The 17,616-nt window shown below is 46.8% G+C and overlaps 1 protein-coding gene across 24 annotated transcripts in view; it reads right to left on the reverse strand.

Moving 5' to 3' along the window:
- DTNB (dystrobrevin beta) overlaps positions 1-17,616 on the reverse strand; it is a 247,487-nt gene that overhangs the window by 179,296 nt on the left and 50,575 nt on the right. For all 24 annotated transcript variants that reach the window (XR_009867789.1, XR_009867788.1, XR_009867785.1 and 21 more), the window contains one exon: positions 11,598-11,683. Coding sequence is in view for 16 of the 24 variants with exons in the window: in XM_062209094.1 (XP_062065078.1) it covers positions 11,598-11,683 (86 nt within the window). In the remaining 8 variants the exon portion in view is untranslated. The remainder of the gene's footprint in view (positions 1-11,597; positions 11,684-17,616) is intronic.

The raw sequence follows: 17,616 nt of genomic DNA on the forward strand, positions 1-17,616 counted from the left end.
CCAAACAAGGTTTTGAAATTCAGGAATAAAGAAATTACAATTTAAGAGGCCGATATTACAGTGAGGGAACAAGTAGGAACGTATTTGTTTAATAAGAGGAATACTGGTAAGCAACAAAGTTGAAGGCACAGTGCAGGAAGTTCTAACTTCTCAGACAAGTTCCCTTTAGAGAACAAGCTTCCTTCAGCAGAAAGAAAAGCACTGCTCGGGGTGCCGGTTCTGTCCCGGTTGCCCCTCTTCCAGGCCAGCTCTCTGCTGTGGCCCGGGAGTGCAGTGGAGGATGGCCCAAGTGCTTGGGCCCTGCACCCCATGGGAGACCAGGAGAAGCACCTGGCTCCTGCCTTTGGATCAGCGCGGTACGCTGGCCACAGCGCGCCGGCCGCGGCAGCCATTGGAGGGTGAACCAACGGCAAAAAGGAAGACCTTTCTCTCTGTTTCTCTCTCACTGTCTAACGTTACTTGTCCAAAAAAAAAAAAAAAAAAAAAAAAAAGAGCATTGAAAGGGACTGCTCATTTTTAAATCTAAATGAAGCACCACCAGGACTGGCGCATTGTGGTGTAGTGGCTAAGCCTCCACCTGTGGTGCCAGCATCCCATATAGGCACGGGTTCGAGTCCCAACTATTCCACTTCCCATCCAGCTTTCTGCTATGGCCTGGGAAAGCAGTGGAAGATATCCAAGTCCTTAGGTCCCTACACTCATGTGAGAGGCCTGGAGGAAGCTCCCGGCTCCTGGCTTCAGATCAGCCCGGCTACAGCCATTGTGGCCACTTAGGGAATGAACCAGTGGATAGAAGACCTTTCTCTCTGTCTCTCCCTCTCTCTTTCTGTAACTCTGCCTCTCAAATAAATAAATAAATCTTTAAAAAAAATGAAGCATCACAAATAATCAATCTCTAATTTACAGTATGTATATACAGAAATAACAAAGTAAATGAGGCAACACAATTTAATAAAAACATGGAAAAAAATAAACTAGTCCTCTAATGAAAGCCTTAAATCCCTGTGGCGTTAGGGACTAAACCACTGCCCAGATCACCAGTTGATTTCTCCAGGAATTCAATTCTACATCACTAAAAGAAGGCATGCTGATTCCCCACGCTGATCCCAGCTAAAAAAGGCTTTTTCCCTTGTTAGGAACACAAACGAGCCCCTGACCGTGCATGTGCACACAAGCTTTAAAACAGCCTGCCCTTCGTGTGTGACGGGCAGAATAGTGCTGCCGGGCTGCTATCATCACACAGGGTACGATTTTCTCTTGGTGACAAGGCGCTGGGGGCCTCCATCAAGTTCCACGGCCCCCCCTCTCGGGCCCCCTGGGGTAGCCACGTGCTCTGGGAATGACTGCTGTTCTCACTACACGGGCAGCCATCCTCTTCTGTAGGTCAGCTGGCCCTGGCAAGCAATTCCGACCTCCTGTCATATTTCGACGCGTCGAGCAGCCAAACCCACAGCACCACGTACACACAGCGCCTACAGACGAGAAGCCCAAGGGCCTGCTGTACTCCCACACTCAGCGGCCGCAGCAGGCAGCCCGTGAGGAGGCGGCTGCAGAACAGGAGGCAGGATGCTGGGGGCCAGAAGCGATCTTAGACGCGGCCCCACACCTCCCCCAGTCTGGGTTCATTTTCCTTTTCCTTCTTCTTTGCTTGCCTTATCCGCAAAACACAAATGTCAGGCTAATCTCATAGCTGTACGGTTCTGAGACGCTTCTGGTTGTTGGGGAATGTATGAATACGAGCATCGCTGCTAGGGTTCAACTGTCACCTCCACAAGCCGGCAAGATGAATACGCAGTGACAAATGGGTAAGAAGCCCCTGGTGAGGACGAGTGAAACCGACTCACAGCCACGGGTGCTAATGAGACCGCGAGGAGCCAAAGAACCGAGACGTCACAGACACAGTCAACTCCAGGTAAAAGCGGAGGGAATCTCAGGTCTTCCCGCCTCTGGGCTACCAAAAACACGGACAAAGATAAATAACACAAACTGATGCTAGTCTAACATCCTTGCTATCACTTTGGAATAGCTCAGATTTTTTCCTGTGATTAATGCAAGTGTGTTTAAAACCTCTCACCATGCGGGCTTCCCACGTGGAAGTGCCAGCGTTGGCACGAGCATGCTGATTTTGCTGCAGGCTCTGGTCTTACACGTCTGAGCCAGACGTGTACCAGGTGCACAAGGTGGTGAGACATCCAGAAGGTGAGAAAGTGAATGCACAAGCACCGTGGGAGGTAGCCCTCACGAGCGGGTCAGAGGACTGCATGGAGGAAGAAGGGGTGGGGAGCGGGAAAAGGGCCCCCTGAGCAGCACCTCCAGCCCCAGGCAGCTGCAGAGGACAGAGCAGGCTCCCACCAATGCTGGCCTCTGTCATGAGGGTGGGGGTGGTGCCTGGGAATTGATGACACCTCCATAAATCCCACCTGGAGCTCAACATCCATATTATCACAGTGTCATCCCCTCTAGGTCCCGGATGAAGCAGGTACACCCTGGAAAGGGTCATTTTGACTGACAGGTAGAGGGATGACATTAACTGGAGGCTTGCTGGGACTTCTAGCTCACACACACCTACACTAGCTATACCACAGCAGTGCCAGATCATGTCCCAGCTGACCCACTTCTGATCCAGCTCCCTGCTAATGCACCTGAGAAGGCAGTGAAGATGGCCTTATACTTGGGTCCCTGTCACTCACGTGGGAGACTACGATGAAGCTCTTGGCTTCAGCCTGGCCCAGTCCTGGCTGTTGAGGCCATTTTGGAAGTGAATCAGCAGATGGAAGATCTCTCTTTCTCTCTCTCTTGGCCATCTATCAGCAGATGGAAGATCTCTCTCTGTGCTTTTCAAATAAATAATTTTTAAAACAAAATTATGTGATATTCATATATTTTGATCTGATCCTTTAAAAAAAAAATTACTTGAGAGGCAGAGATACAAAGAGAGTGCGTCAGACAGAGAAAGCTCCATCCATTCGTTCAGTGCCCAGATGCCTGCCAATAGGCATGGGATGTTAGAAGTCAATCCAGGGGATTAGCCTATTGAGCCACGGCACCGGCACACCGGGTTCTAGTCCCGGCCGGGGCGCCGGATTCTGTCCCGTTTGCCCCTCTTCCAGGCCAGCTCTCTGCTGTGGCCAGGGAGTGCAGTGGAGGATGGCCCAAGTGCTTGGGCCCTGCACCCCATGGGAGACCAGGAGAAGCACCTGGCTCCTGCCATCGGATCAGCGCGGTGCGCCGGCCGCAGCGCGCCGGCTGCGGTGGCCATTGGAAGGTGAACCAACGGTAAAGGGAAGACTTTCCTCTCTGTCTCTCTCTCTGTCTATTCTGCCTGTCAAAAAAAAAAAAAAAAAAAGTCAATCCAGGCCTCCCATGTGGATAGCAGGAAACCAGTTACTTGAGCCATCGTCACTGCCTTCCAGAGTCTGCAAGAGCAGGGAGCTGGAGTCAGGCACTGGATGTGGGTGTGGGTGTTCTAACGGTGTCCGTGAACCGGATGTGTAAAGGCACTGTGCACAACCACGTGGGTATCCCAAAACTGAACTCAGTGCCCCCTGCTGGACATTAAAGCCATTTGAAGTTTTCATTATGGAAACCACTGCAACCAAGAAGAATGGATAAAGACATGCACAACGAAATATTATTCAGCTATGAAAAAGAATGAAGTTCTATCACTGCATCAGAATGTCTGCAACCGGAGGACATCATGCTGAGTGCAACAAGCTGGACACGGAGAGACAATTGCCACGTGTGCTCCCTTATGTTTGGGAGCTAAAATTTAGGAAAAAAATAAAAATAAAAAAAAGAAAGAAATGCCTGTTTGTATAAGTTTTGCTGCAAATTTTGCTTTAAATCTTTGTCAAACAAATTGTTAAGAATTATATACTACTGGCCGGCGCCGTGGCTCAACAGGCTAATCCTCCACCTTGCAGTGCCGGCACACCGGGTTCTAGTCCCGGTCGGGGCACCGGATTCTATCCCGGTTGCTCCTCTTCCAGGCCAGCTCTCTGCTATGGCCCGGGAAGGCAGTGGAGGATGACCCAAGTGCTTGGGCCCTGCACCCCATGGGAGACCAGGAGAAGCACCTGGCTCCTGGCTTCAGGTCAGCGCGATGCGCCGGCCGCGGCGGCCACTGGAGGGTGAACCAACGGCAAAAAGGAAGACCTTTCTCTCTGTCTCTCTCTCTCTCTCACTATCCATTCTGCCTGTCAAAAAAAAATTATATACTACTATAATTTTAATAATTTCCTGACTATATTAAAATTTACTTTACATGAGCAGAATTGTACATCTTGGGGCCAGCACTGTGGTGCAGTGGATTAATGCCCTGGCCTGCGGCGCCGGCATCCCATATGGGCGCCGGTTCAAGCCCCAGCTACTCCACTTCCAATCCAGCTCTCTGTTGTGGCCTGGGAAAGCAGTGGAAGATGGCCTAAGTCCTTCGGCCCCTACACTCATCTGAGAGACCCAGAAGAGGCTCCTGGCTCCTGGATTTGGATCAGCTCAGCTTTGGCCATTGCAGTCATTTGGGGAGTGAACCAGCGGATGGAAGACTCCTTTCTCTCTCTCTGGCTCTACCTCTCTCGATAACTGTCTTTCAAATAAATAAAATAAATCCTAAAAAATATTGTACATATTTTAATTATTATTTGTAGCCCTTGTCAATTTTCCTGCTGAACTATGACTGTTTTACATTTTATTTGTTGAATTTTTTATTAGTGGAGTATTAAGCCTTTGACTATAATATAAATTAAAATATGCTATCTCAATTTAAAAAATCTCATAGAAAAAAAATTTTTTAATTTGAAAGAAAAACTTATGTAAAAATATACATAAAAATTGAGGCACTATTCTGATTAATTCCTTAAGATAAATTTAAGAAGCAGACTGAGTGAACAGAGTGAATATCTTTTAGTCTTCCGGATATATACTGTTAACTTGTTCTTCAAAACAGAAGCACCAGGCTGGCATTGTGGCGTGGTATGTAAAGCCACCACCTGCAACACCAGCATCCCATGTGGGTGCTGGTTCCAGACTTGGCTGCTCTACTTCTGATCCAGCTTCCTGCTAATGCACCTGGAAAAGCAGTGGAAGATGGCCCACGTGCTTGCATCCCTGCACACAGTGGGAGACCTGGAAGAAGATCTTGGCACCTAAATTCAGTATGGCCCAGCCCTGCTTGTTGTAGTGAACCAGTGGATGGAAGACCTCTCTCTCTGTCTTTCCTTTTATCTCTGTAACTCTGTGTTCCAAATAAATAAATCTTTTTAAAAAACAAAACAACATTATCCCTTTTTCAATGAATTTTAAGAGTCATTTGCTCCTTTTTTTTTAAAGTGATGGCTTACAGTTCGGTTTTCGTTTTAAGATTTTTTTTTTCCATTTGACAGGTAGAGTTATGGACAGTGAGAAGGAGAGACATAGAGAAAGGTCTTCCATCCACTGGTTCACTCCCCAAATGGCTGCAACAGCCAGAGATGGGGTGATCCGAAGCCAGGAGCCAGGAGCTTCTTCCAGGTCTCCCACATGGGTGTAGTGGCCCAAGCACTTGGGCCAACTTCTACTGCTTTCCTAGGCCATAGCAGAGAGCTAGATGAGGAAGAGGAGCAGCCGGGACTAGAACCAGTGCCCTTATGGGATGCTGGTGCCGTAGGCAGAGCATTAACCTACTGCACCACAGTGCCAGCCCTTTGCTCCTATCTTTTAATACAAATAAATGGGGTTTGAAGAGGAGACTTTTATAGAAAATACACAGCAAATTAAGCAAGGTAAATAAAGCACATAAATTCATTGATGCTTAAGTATGGTTTAGTAAGTAATGGGCTTCGTGGTCTGCAAATTTTGTTCTTTTGTTCTTCTGAGTTAATATTCTGAGTTTCTGATACTATTGAGCTCTGACATGTTTTTAATTAAAGTCTGTATTTTGGGAACAGGTGTTGTGGCATGGTGGGTCTAGTCACCACCTAGGATGCCCACATCCCACATCCAAGGGCCTGCGACCAAATCCCATCTCCACTTTCAAGCCAGTTTCCTGTGAATGCACCTGGGACGCAGCAGTTCATGGCCCAAGTACTTGGGATCCTACAACTCAAGTGGGAGACCAGGATGGAGTTCCTGGCTCCTGGCTTCTGCCTGGCCCAACCCCAGTTGTTTCAGGCATTTGGGGAGTAACCAGGAAACAAAAGATCTCTCTCTCTTTCTCTCTCCCTGTGTGTGTTTGTGTGCGCGCGCACACATGTGTGTACAAGTATGTATGTGTCTCTGTCCTTCAAATCAATAAATAAATAAGACAAAAAAGCAGAGTTTGTGTTCTGATTCTAGCTCATTGGCATTCAGAATCCAGACAGGAGCTCTCTCTGATTCTCGGGTGTCGTCCATAATGGCTACAACATGTATGAAAGCTCAGGAGAGAAATTCTTGTAGGACACATCTGAAAAATTTAAGAAACATTTCAATACTAAGTCACTTCAGATGCTATCTTGCCTTTAAAACAAAAAATGTCAAATTAGAAAAAAAATGGGATAAAATTTAAGAAAAAATTCTAAGTTGAAAATAAAAAGCAGAAAGATTTTTTAAAAAGGAAGAAAGAAAAAGTAGGAATGCCAAGGCGTGTTCTATCTAAATTAGAAAACCGAATTTAATGGGAACATCAGGGGCAGGCGTCTAACTTAGTGGTTAGGACGCCAGCAGGGACGTCTGCGTCCTACACAGGAGCACCGTGGTTTGAGTCTTGAGCCGCTCCCCATAGCTTCCTGTTAGTGCACACTGGGAAGCAGCAGGAATGGCTTGAGCACTTCCGGCCCTGCCACCACATGGGACACCGGGATTGGTTCCCAGCTTCAAGCTTTGGCCTGGCCCAGCCCAGGCCGTTGCAGTCCTTTGGAGAGTGCAAAATAAATAGAATTCTCAAATAAAAAGTTTTCCAAAAAACACACACACACACACACATTAACAGAATAATAGTAGAGTGCAGCCAATAACCAAATGGAGAAATGAAGAACCAAGATGACAGAAAAAGTAGGCAGAAGAAAATGAGTATCGATATTACAGGATGTACAATGCAAGGTTCTGTTTGGCTGTTATACTAATATTCAGCCACCTCAACTAGGTGGGATGTAGCTGAGAACTAGAAAGCAACAGGAGGCCAGCGCCGCGGCTCAATAGGCTAATCCTCCGCCTGCGGCGCCGGCACCCTGAGTGCACCCGGTCGGGGCGCCGGATTCTGTCCCAGTTGCCCTTCTTCCAGGCCAGCTCTCTGCTGTGGCCCGGGAGTGCAGAGGAGGATGGCCCAAGTCCTTGGGCCCTGCACCCGCATGGGAGACCAGGAGAAGCACCTGGCTCCTGGCTTCAGATCAGCGCGGTGCGCCGGCCGCAACGTACCAGCTGTGGTGGCCATTGGAGGGTGAACCAATGGCAAAAGACCTTTCTCTCTGTCTCTCTCTCTCTCACTGTCCACTCTGCCTGTCAATAAATAACTAAATAAATAAATAGAAAATAGAAAGCAACAGGACACGATGGCCAAAACCGACAACAGTACTACAAAACTCAAGTGCTTCTTTCCTAAAGGTAATCACTTCAAATCTTCACTTTGAAGACAATGCTAAGAAGTTTGGTCGCGCTGTCTCTGCTCGTAGGATATTAGAAGTAGTAAATCAGAAATAAGATCTCCAGAGGCTGTACACTCACAACAGTGATAAGGGACAGGTGCACACCCCACCGCCGCCACCAAGAACAAGCTCAAGAGTAGAAAAGGCCCAGCAGGCCCAAAGCATGGGACAAACAGCCCTAGGCCTCCCTCGGCACCCTCCGCATCAGAAGACGCCAGCTGTTGGAAGACAGCATCTTTGGGAGGTGAACAAGGCTTCTATCACCATCAGTGAGCTCTGTTTCACAGGGAAGGCACAGGCCACATTTGTAAAGCGGTTTCCACACCTGATGATTAAAATTTTAAAAGTAGAGGGAGGCTTCAATACCTGGAAATTTTACTCACAGTGAACATCTCAGCCACTCACCATGACAATTAACAATAAAAAATAACAAGACAGAGCTACAAATGGTTGAGAGGCTAGAATTGGGGGCATGAAGACAGCTAACCCCAAAGAAAACAGACCTGGACTGCACAGGCATGGTATCGCGTGACCCTGCCCAGCCTGCACCGTTGGAGCCCTGTGAAGAGGGCACAGCCTGACACTGTGCACAGCAACGGTCCTGCCGGCCCTCACAAGCGCCTCTGCCACTTGAACCCCAAGTCCAGAAGCCGTGTCCAAACTTGCAGCCACCTGACCCTTCCCAAACCCACATGGTACCGGAATTGGCTCTTCCTCACTTCTAGCTACGAGTGGCTGGTAGTGATTTTAGTACTTGGTCAGGTGAACTGCCTCCATATCAATGTTCCAGGTTTAACCTTAGACCCCAGAGCCATCCAGAACATGCAGTTCTACATCACTTTTCCACTGTTTTCAACCACTCCCCCCAGCACCATTAAAGATGGCACATACAGGGGCCAGTGCTGTGGCACAGCAGATCAAGCCACCACCTGCCACGCGGGATTAACATTTGGCACTAATTAGGGTCCCGCTACTCCACTTATAATCCAGCTCCCTGGGAAAGCAGCAGAAGATGGCCCAAGTGCTTGGGCCCCAGCACTCATGTGGGAGACCTGGAAGAAGTTCCTGGTTTCAGATCAGCCCAGCTCTGTTGTGGCCATTAGGGGAGTGAACCAGTACATGGAAGACCTTTCTCTCTGTCTCTCCTTTTCTCTGTCTGTAACTCTGCCTCTCAAATAAATAAATAAATCTTTTTTTTTTTTTTTTGACAGGCAGAGTGGATAGTGAGAGAGATACAGAGAGAAAGGTCTTCCTTTTTGCCATTGGTTCACCCTCCAATGGCTGCTGCGGCCAGCGCATTGTGCTGATCCGAAGCCAGGAACCAGGAGCTTCTCCTGGTCTCCCATGCGGGTGCAGGGCCCAAGAACTCCACTGCCTTCCCGGGCCATAGCAGAGAGCTGGCCTGGAAGAGGGGCAACCGGGACTAGAACCTGGTGTGCCGGCGCCGCAAGGCGGAGGATTAGCCTGTTAAGCCACGGCGCAGGCCTAAATAAATAAATCTTTAAAAAAATAAAGATGACATGTATATTGTCTGGTATCATCATCAAAAAGCAGACAAACTTTCAACTTTAGTGTTTGAATAAAATATAATTTCATTGATATTATAATATCTTCCTATTTTTTAAAAGATTTATTTGAAAAACAGAGCTACAGAGAGGCAGAGACAAAGAAAGAAAGAAATGTCTCCCATCCCATCCATTGGTTCTCTCCCAAATGACCACAATAGCCAGAGCTGGGCTGATCCAAAGTCAAGAGCCTGGAGCTTGTTCCAAGTCTCCCACATGGGTGCAAGGGTCCAAGCACTTGGACCATCTTCTGCTGCTTTCCCAGGTACATCAGCAGGGAGCTGGATCAGAAGTGGAGCAGCCAGGACTCAAACTGGCGCCCATATGGAATACCAGTGCTGCAGGCAGTGGCTTTACCCACTAGGCCACAGTGCTAGGCCCAATATCTTCCTCTGAAAAGTGAATTAAGAAACTCCAGCTCAAAAGAACATTTTGAGGTGCCGGCACTGCAGCACAGCAGGTTAAAGCCACAGTCTGCAGCACCGGCATCCCACAGGGGCGCCAATTTGAGTCCTGGTTGCTCCACTTCTGATGCAGCTCTCTGCTATGGCCTAGGAAATCAGTGGAAGATGGCCCAAGTCCTTGGACCCCTGTACCCACGTGGGAGACCTGGAAGAAGCTCTTGGCTCTGGATCAGCTCAGCTCTGGCCATTGCAGTCATTTGGGGAGTGAACCAGTGGATAGAAGACCTCTCTCTCCCTCTCTCTCTCTCTCTGGCTCTACCTCTCTGTAATTCTGTCTTTCAAATAAATAAAATAAATCTTTTTTTTTAAAAAAAGAATATTTTGAGATAGAATGTGAAAAATCTCAGAAAAGCACTTAAGTAAAATTATAGTACTATCAAAAATATGGTCTGCATAATAGCTGATTTTGAAATGGTGATGTCAGTTAACAGCTGACCAAGAACATTATCCTAGATCTTTCTTTGGCTAGTGGGACATCTAGCTTTCCAACTTCCAATGTCATGGTAACAGGTAAGAAGCACAGCGGACAAATGCACCAATGAAGTAATCTTGCCCAGAAATTTGTACTTGAATCTGATCAAGCATCTATATCTTCCGATTCAAAAAGAAATAAGTAGGGCACAAGGAATATAAAAAAGATGCGGTCATCAAAATCCAACTGATGAGAAATGCTCCAGGACAGAGAACAAAGCTTTCTTCTTTCTTTTTTAAAAAAGATCTATTTATTTATTTGAAAGGCAAAATTACAGAGAGAGAAGGAGAGACAGAGAGAGGTCTTCCATCCCCTGGTTCACCCCCCAGATGGCTGCAACAGCCAGAGTTGGGATGATCTGAAGCCAGGAGCCAAGAGCTTCTTCCGGGTCTCCCACGTGGGTACAGGGGCCCAAGCACTTGGGCCATCTTCTACTGCTTTCCCAGGCCAAGCAGAGAGCTGGGTTGGAATTGGAACAGCTGGGACTCATATCAGTGATATGAGATACCGACACTGCAGGCTGTGGCTTTAACTGGCTGAGCCACAGCACTGGCCCCAAGAACCCAGTTTTTTCAACAAATAAATTCACACTGTCTCAACACTTCACTGGAACACACGGCATCAGCCTCCTGAAGTTCTTGCTCTACAGGTCCTTGTACACCGCACAGGGCACTGCAGCAACGCCTGTCTCCCAGCACAGCACCAGCACAGTAGGGAGAAACAAGGCAGCTTAGGACAAGGTAGACAGCCAGGCTGAAATCCCAGGGTTGCCCTTCAGCTAACTCTGCTGCAGACTGAAAATACCACCTGCTGCTCCAGGGGAGCTCCAGGATTCCACGAGAAGACGTAGGTAAAGCACCCAGCAAAATGTGTGGCGTACCTTAGACAGTAACTACCTAGTAGTAAATAAATAAGAAATGTAAACAACAAAATAAAGCAGTTGCTCATTTCATCAACCACTTTCTTATAGTAACTAATGAACAGGAAAATGGCAAAACATACAAATGGGGGGGGGCAACTGAAAGAAAAAACTTAGCTCCCAATTTCTAAATAATAGAGCCTGACACTAAGATACTGAGGAATAGTTTAATCACAGCAAATACCATATGTTGAAGGACAGTTACCGAGAAAAGGGCTAAACTTGACCAGGCGCGGTAAAAGCAATCAAATTTATTTTCTGACCAAAATCTCTCAAGCATAACTTTTCACAATATGGAATACATTTTTAAGAATTTTTAAAATGCCAAAATTACCATTTTGAATAGTTTCAATTTTCTCACTTGTGCAAACACTGAATTAAATCTTTCAACTTTCTCATCTGAACGGTAGGTGGCGTAATTCACACAGTGAGTGAGTGGTGGCAGAGTGAGTGATGTGGAGACAGGAAAACGAGAAAGCTCCATAAAGCACCATCCAAAATTTTGAAAGCATTCACGTACAGTTGTTTAAAAGGCCTAATTTGAAAATAAGGATTTTCAAATAATATGGAAATACTTACATCGCAATTTGTCCAGCATTTTTCCACCACACATGGTTGCTAACATAGCTTTAACTGAAAATACCGTCAACTTGCCTCGGCCCTCACTGCAAAATAAATTATATTAGAAATAATTGCTATCTGGAACCACAAAAGCAATCAAGTGTATCACTAAATATTCAGCAACCAGTAAATTGATTCCTGCCCGTCTTGTGGGAAACGATTTTACCACATTTAGAAACCTGGGTTTTTAGTTTGTTTATTTTTATTTATTTATTTTTTGCAGAATTAAGGCTTTGTACTAGGTGACGAATGCTAAAGCTACCCTACCTTATCTGGAAATGAGTCTGGGAAGGAGTCTGGAAGGTGACTGATATGGGTTATGTAAGCAGAGGGCAAATGGATGAGCCCGACAAAAATTTCCCATCAACTAAACCCGATCCATCCACAGCACAGGTGTGTGGAGGCATTCAAACCTGAGGGGTCACTGGGTTTGACTGTAATTGAGAAACGTGTCCTTGAGTCAGGGTAGCACGGTGACAGTGGACCGCTAGGTGCTAAGCCATTAAGACATCACAGTGGCCCCTTCTCCGTGACAGCCTCTTGCTACTGTGTGCTTATCCCAAGTGCTCCATTACATCTGTCTCTCAGACTCTCCCACCAGCAGCAGGAGGAAAGTTAGGGGGATGGGATGATAACATTAATGCTTGGTCTGGGACGAGACAGATGAGCTACACTAGAACCCAAAGACCTCCCCCACAGTGGTGCTGCACGCCACTCGCGGAACCAAGGCACTCGGCCCCAGCCAGCCATGCCTGGCTCACGGCCGCTTGTTAAATTAGTTATCACAGTGAGGCCGCAGAGAGCCTTTCTGCCATCTTTAAGAGCATGTGCTCCCGAAGTTTCATGGTGACCCAGAGTGAAGAACCTCTGCCCCCATGAAAGCTCTGTCAGGGTGGAGTCACAGCCAGTGTCCTGGTCACATCCGCTCTTGGTCTTAGGGCGTTTGCCACTCTCCAAGCCTTCCCTGGGTGCAGAAAGATCACACCGGAAAAAAGGCTAATGGTCCATAAGCTAGAAGGTTCTTGGTAAAAGCAGTGCCAGGAAGTGCCAGTGTTTGTTACAGCAGGATGCTGAGCTACTACACCTTGTTGAGTTCACTCATAAAACAAAATAGGGATCTCTGCAACTAACAAGGATGGAGTTTTTAGCTACACGATTCTCTGTTACATGAGGAAGCTCATTAGCTATAAGATCACGAATACATTTAAAAGGAATGTATTTCTAAGACCGATACAGACTTTTTACAGTGGACTTTCTTGTTTTTAACACCAAGCATCCAAATGCTGAGCTTACATTTAGACACACCCTTTCTTATGGGACACATTCACTTTCCTTTATAAAAGAAAGAGAAAAACCCACTATTTGCTCTCCCAGAGGACACGGGCATAGGACACAAGCTCCACCCACGAACACAGCACACTCGCTCTAGGATTCAACAGAAAACAGGGAATGCAGAGCAGCAGGAACTCCAAAGGACCCACCTGCTGAGGCCAGCTGCATGGCTGCAGCTACGTCCCGTGTCCCGTGGTGGCAGAGCCACTGGTTCCCAAGGCCCCGCCCACAGCCCGCTGTCCAGCATGCTCGGGGCATAAGCAACAGTGCCTGTGCCCAGATGTCCTTATGAGCCAGGTCTAGGTGGTTTCTATCACATGGTAAAGTGGCCCAGAAAGTTGAAGCAAGAAAACTGCTTAGGTCCAGGGTGTGACACGGAACGCCTGGTGATGGAACTACATCAAACTAAGCAGCTTCTGCACAGCCAAGGAAACGAGCAATAGAGTGAATAGACAGCCTGCAGAACAGGAGAAAATACTGGCAAACTATCCATCTGACAAGGGGCTACTTCCAGAACATAGAAGGAACTCAAGAGCAAAAACCACAAATAATCTGATTCTAAAATGGGCAAAAGACCTGAAAAAGACATTTCTCAAAAAAGATACACAAACGCTCAGCAAGTATCTGAAAAAATGCTCAATATCTCTAATCACCCAACAAGTGCAAATCAAAACAAGGTATCATCTGACCTCATCAGAACAGCTGGCATCAAAAAGACAAAAAAAATAACAGATTCTGGCAAGGATGGGGAGGAAAGGGAACTCAGAGGCAGCTGGGGAACGCTTGGGTGAGCACAGCCACTACGGAACAGTCTGAGGATTCCCTGAAAACTAAACTCCCATAAGGCCCAGCAAGCCCACTGCTGGGTACATATCCCACAGGGAAGGAAATCAGTCTGTCCAAGGGGTACCTGGACTGCAGCACTTGAGCCAAGACAGGGACTCAACCCACTGACAGAGGAGTGGACAAAGAAAATGTGGAATGCGTACACACGGAATATCATTCAGGCATTCAAAAAGAATGAAATCCTGTCGTTTGCGACAACACAGAGAAGTCTAGAGGACATCAGGCTATGTGGAGTAAGACAAGCACAGAAAGGCAAACGCTGCGTGTTCTCAGACGGAGATGTGGAGAACAGCGGTGATCAGAGGCTGGGAGGGAGGGCAGGCAGGCAGGCGTGTTGGTTAATGGGGATAAAGCTACATCCAGGTGGGAAGGTAAAGTTCTAGTGCTCCACAGCACAGTGGAGGGACTATAGTTAGCAGTAATTTATTGTATATTTCAAGATACCTAGAAGATTTTTGAGTATTCCCAACACAGAAGAGTGATAAGTGCTTAAGGCAACAGATGTGCAAATTATCCTCATTTGATCATTGCACTCTGTACCCATCTATCAGTGTGCCCCATAAATAGGTACAGTTTTTATGTGTCCAGTAAAAACACAATAAAACATATGAAAGTTTTTTATTTATTTGAAAAGCAGAGACACAAGCACAGAGAGAGACAGAGAGAGTTCCCATCTGATGGTTCACTGCCCAAATGCCGCAAAGGCAGGATTGGAACACGGCCTGGAGCTCAGTCCAGTCTCCCACGGGGGTAGCAAGAACTCATTCTCCTGAGCCATCAGCACTGCCTCCCAGGGTCTGCACTATCAGGAAGCTGGGGTCAGGAGCCAGAGTTGGACTGCAGACGTCCTAACGGAACATCTATACACCTGGCCTAGAAAATATCTTCTTGACTTGGGGGGGGGGGGGGCATGCCTGCTGATCAGCAGAGCAAGAATAGGAGGAAGTGCTTGCAAACAGGAGAGCAGAGACCTGCTGAAAAGCTAATGATAGCTTTTAAAGTAAACTTGCTCAAAATGGTTACAGATTTCCCACAAGGCAAATTAAAAATTAACCGTGAAAGAGATTTCCATAAGATTTGTCTGTTGATCCCTGGGGAAGAGCACGCTGGTGACCAGAACGGCCACACAGGGTTCCCGGGTGCTGCCCGCCGTGGGGTTCCTGCCGTCTACAGGGCTTATGTGGGTGGCTGCTTCACAACAGCTCATTCAGCTGTGCTTGGTTTCTTTTTTCTTTTTTTCTGTATGTGATTTATACTTCTTGATAAAAACAGCTTTTAAGAAAGGAATCCTGGGACAGTGGGTTATCATTAGTAGACAAGGCTGCTGGTTTAGGGAGACAATACTGAAGGGGAAATGTAAGGTCAAAGCTTCTTAGGTTCCATACACTTGCCATAGTAAAATGTATGCAAAAGGAAGACAACAAAGACGCTGAAGCCCAGGCCCAGGATCCACAGAGCCTAACCATCAGGCCTGGGGGGTCCTGGCACTCCTAAGGCAACAGTTCCTCCAGGTGATTCAAACCCCAGCTGGCATGGAGAACCCCTGGCCCCAGAGAAGCCAATTTTATCAGTAAAGACCTAACAGGAAAATGAGCAACACAAAGAAATACAAATGACTGCTGAGCACGCAGAAAGGCACTGACCTCCATTAATAATACAAGAAATACAAATTAAAACTATAATGAGGTTCTTGTTACTTGAATCAATGACTCTCTCCAGAGACTGTCCTTAGTCTAAAACAGTGTGAAGTCTAACTAAGAGAGAAGAGTTTTTTTCTTTTTTTTTCAAAGATTTGTTTTCTTTTATTTGGGAAAGAGAGAGAGAGGAAAAGATAAAGATTGAGAGATCTTTAATCTGCTGATTCACTCCCCAAATGGCCCCAGCAGCCAGGGCTGGGCCAGTTCGAAGCCAGGAGCTCCATCCAGGTCTCCCACCAGGTTGCAGGGGCCCAAGGACCTTGGGCCATCCTCTCATGTGGGCACCAGTACTGCAGGCAGCAGCTGAACCCATTAGGCCACAATGCTGGCCCCCAAGAAGAGTTCTTTAAAAATAGTTTGACTACATATAATTTATTTCCTCTTATTTTACAGTGTAATATTCATCAGCATTTCCCACAATTAAATAATGTTAAAATAAATCACTTTTGAGAGAGGGCAAGTGTTTGTGCCAGAAAAAAGTCATCTCTCTGGTCTTATGAAATGTTAAGCTTTAACCACAACCAACGACTACACCTTTAGTTAATTCTGTTAATTCTCTTTGACGTATACTGAGGAGGGCCCAGGCTGTGATGTAAGTCACTGCCTGGGATGCCAGCATTCCATATGGACACCAGTTCAAGTCCCAGCTGCCCCACTTCCAATCCAGTTCCCTGCTCATTGCCTGGGAAAAGCAAAGGAAGACAGCCTAAGTGCTTGGGCCCCTGCCACTTACGTGGGAGACCCAGATGGAACTCCTGGCTACTGGCTTCAGTCTGGCCCATTTGGGGAATTAAGGCCATTTGGGGAGTGAATCAGTGGATGGAAGGTTGCTCACTCTTTCTCTTCCTCTCTCTGTAACTCTTTCAAATAAATAAATAAATCTTTTAAAAAAAACTATAAAGTATATTGAATAGCAAAATGCACAACTCCTACGTGTGACAGTCAATGAACTGTCACACAGTAAAGATGCTCATGGAATCGTACTCACATCAAGACACATCTCCAGCACCACAAGCCACCTGTGTCCTAAACCACCTCCTGCGGTCCTGGAAGCCTCTGTCCTCATCTCTAACCTCATAACCTGCCAGTTCCCGAACTCACAAATGGAATCTTACAGTGGGCCCTATTCTGCATCTGATCTTTCGCCCACCTTGGAATCTGCAAGATTTATCCTGCTGTTACAAATCTTGGTTCATTCTGCTATGCAGTATCCTGTTATACAGATATACCACATTATTATTTTTTTTTTTTTTTTTTGGACAGGCAGAGTGGACAGTGAGAGAGAGACAGAGAGAAAGGTCTTCCTTTGCCATTGGTTCAGTCTCCAATGGCCGCCGCGGCCGGCACGCTGCGGCTGGCACACCGCGCTGATCCGAAAGCAGGAGCCAGGTGCTTCTCCTGGTCTCCCATGGCGTGCAAGATCCAAGGACTTGGGCCATCCTCCACTGCACTCCTGGGCCACAGCAGAGAGCTGGCCTGGAAGAGGGGCAACCGGGACAGAATCCGGCGCCCCGATCAGGACTAGAACCTGGTGTGCCGGAGCCGCTAGGCAGAGGATTAGCCTGTTGAGCCACGGCGCCGGCACATTTTATCATTCTCTTAGCAAAGATATTTCAAACCCTCTCTCTTTTAAGCTATTCTGAGAGACTGAAAAAGAAAATATGTCATAGACTTATACTACAGCTACAAAGATTTGTTGATTTATTGAGATTCTTTATATACACACACTCACACACAAAGCCACTTGTGTATGTGTAAACATCAAACCTGTGGCATAAGAACCTGAAAAGTTTATAGTCGCAACACATAGGTCCTTTGGAAATACTTTGAGAAAGAATGCCTTCTTTCAGGAACCCATTGAGTTTTAAAGCAATTACTGCTGGTTCTGACTCTAAAGTAAAGGAATTATTTTGCAAATGAGACCAAATGTGTCTGGAATGACTTGGCTAGAGCAGGCAGAAGAGCTGGTGTCACAGCAAGCAAAGCCGCTGCCTGCAACACCGGCATCCTATATGGGCGCCAATTCCAGTCCTAGCTGTTCCACTTCTGATCCAGCTCTCTGCTAATGTGCTTGGGAAAGCAGTGGAAAATGGCCCAGGTGT

This window comes from Lepus europaeus, chromosome 13 (genome assembly GCF_033115175.1).
Source record: "Lepus europaeus isolate LE1 chromosome 13, mLepTim1.pri, whole genome shotgun sequence".
NCBI classification, from domain to species: Eukaryota; Metazoa; Chordata; class Mammalia; order Lagomorpha; family Leporidae; genus Lepus; species Lepus europaeus.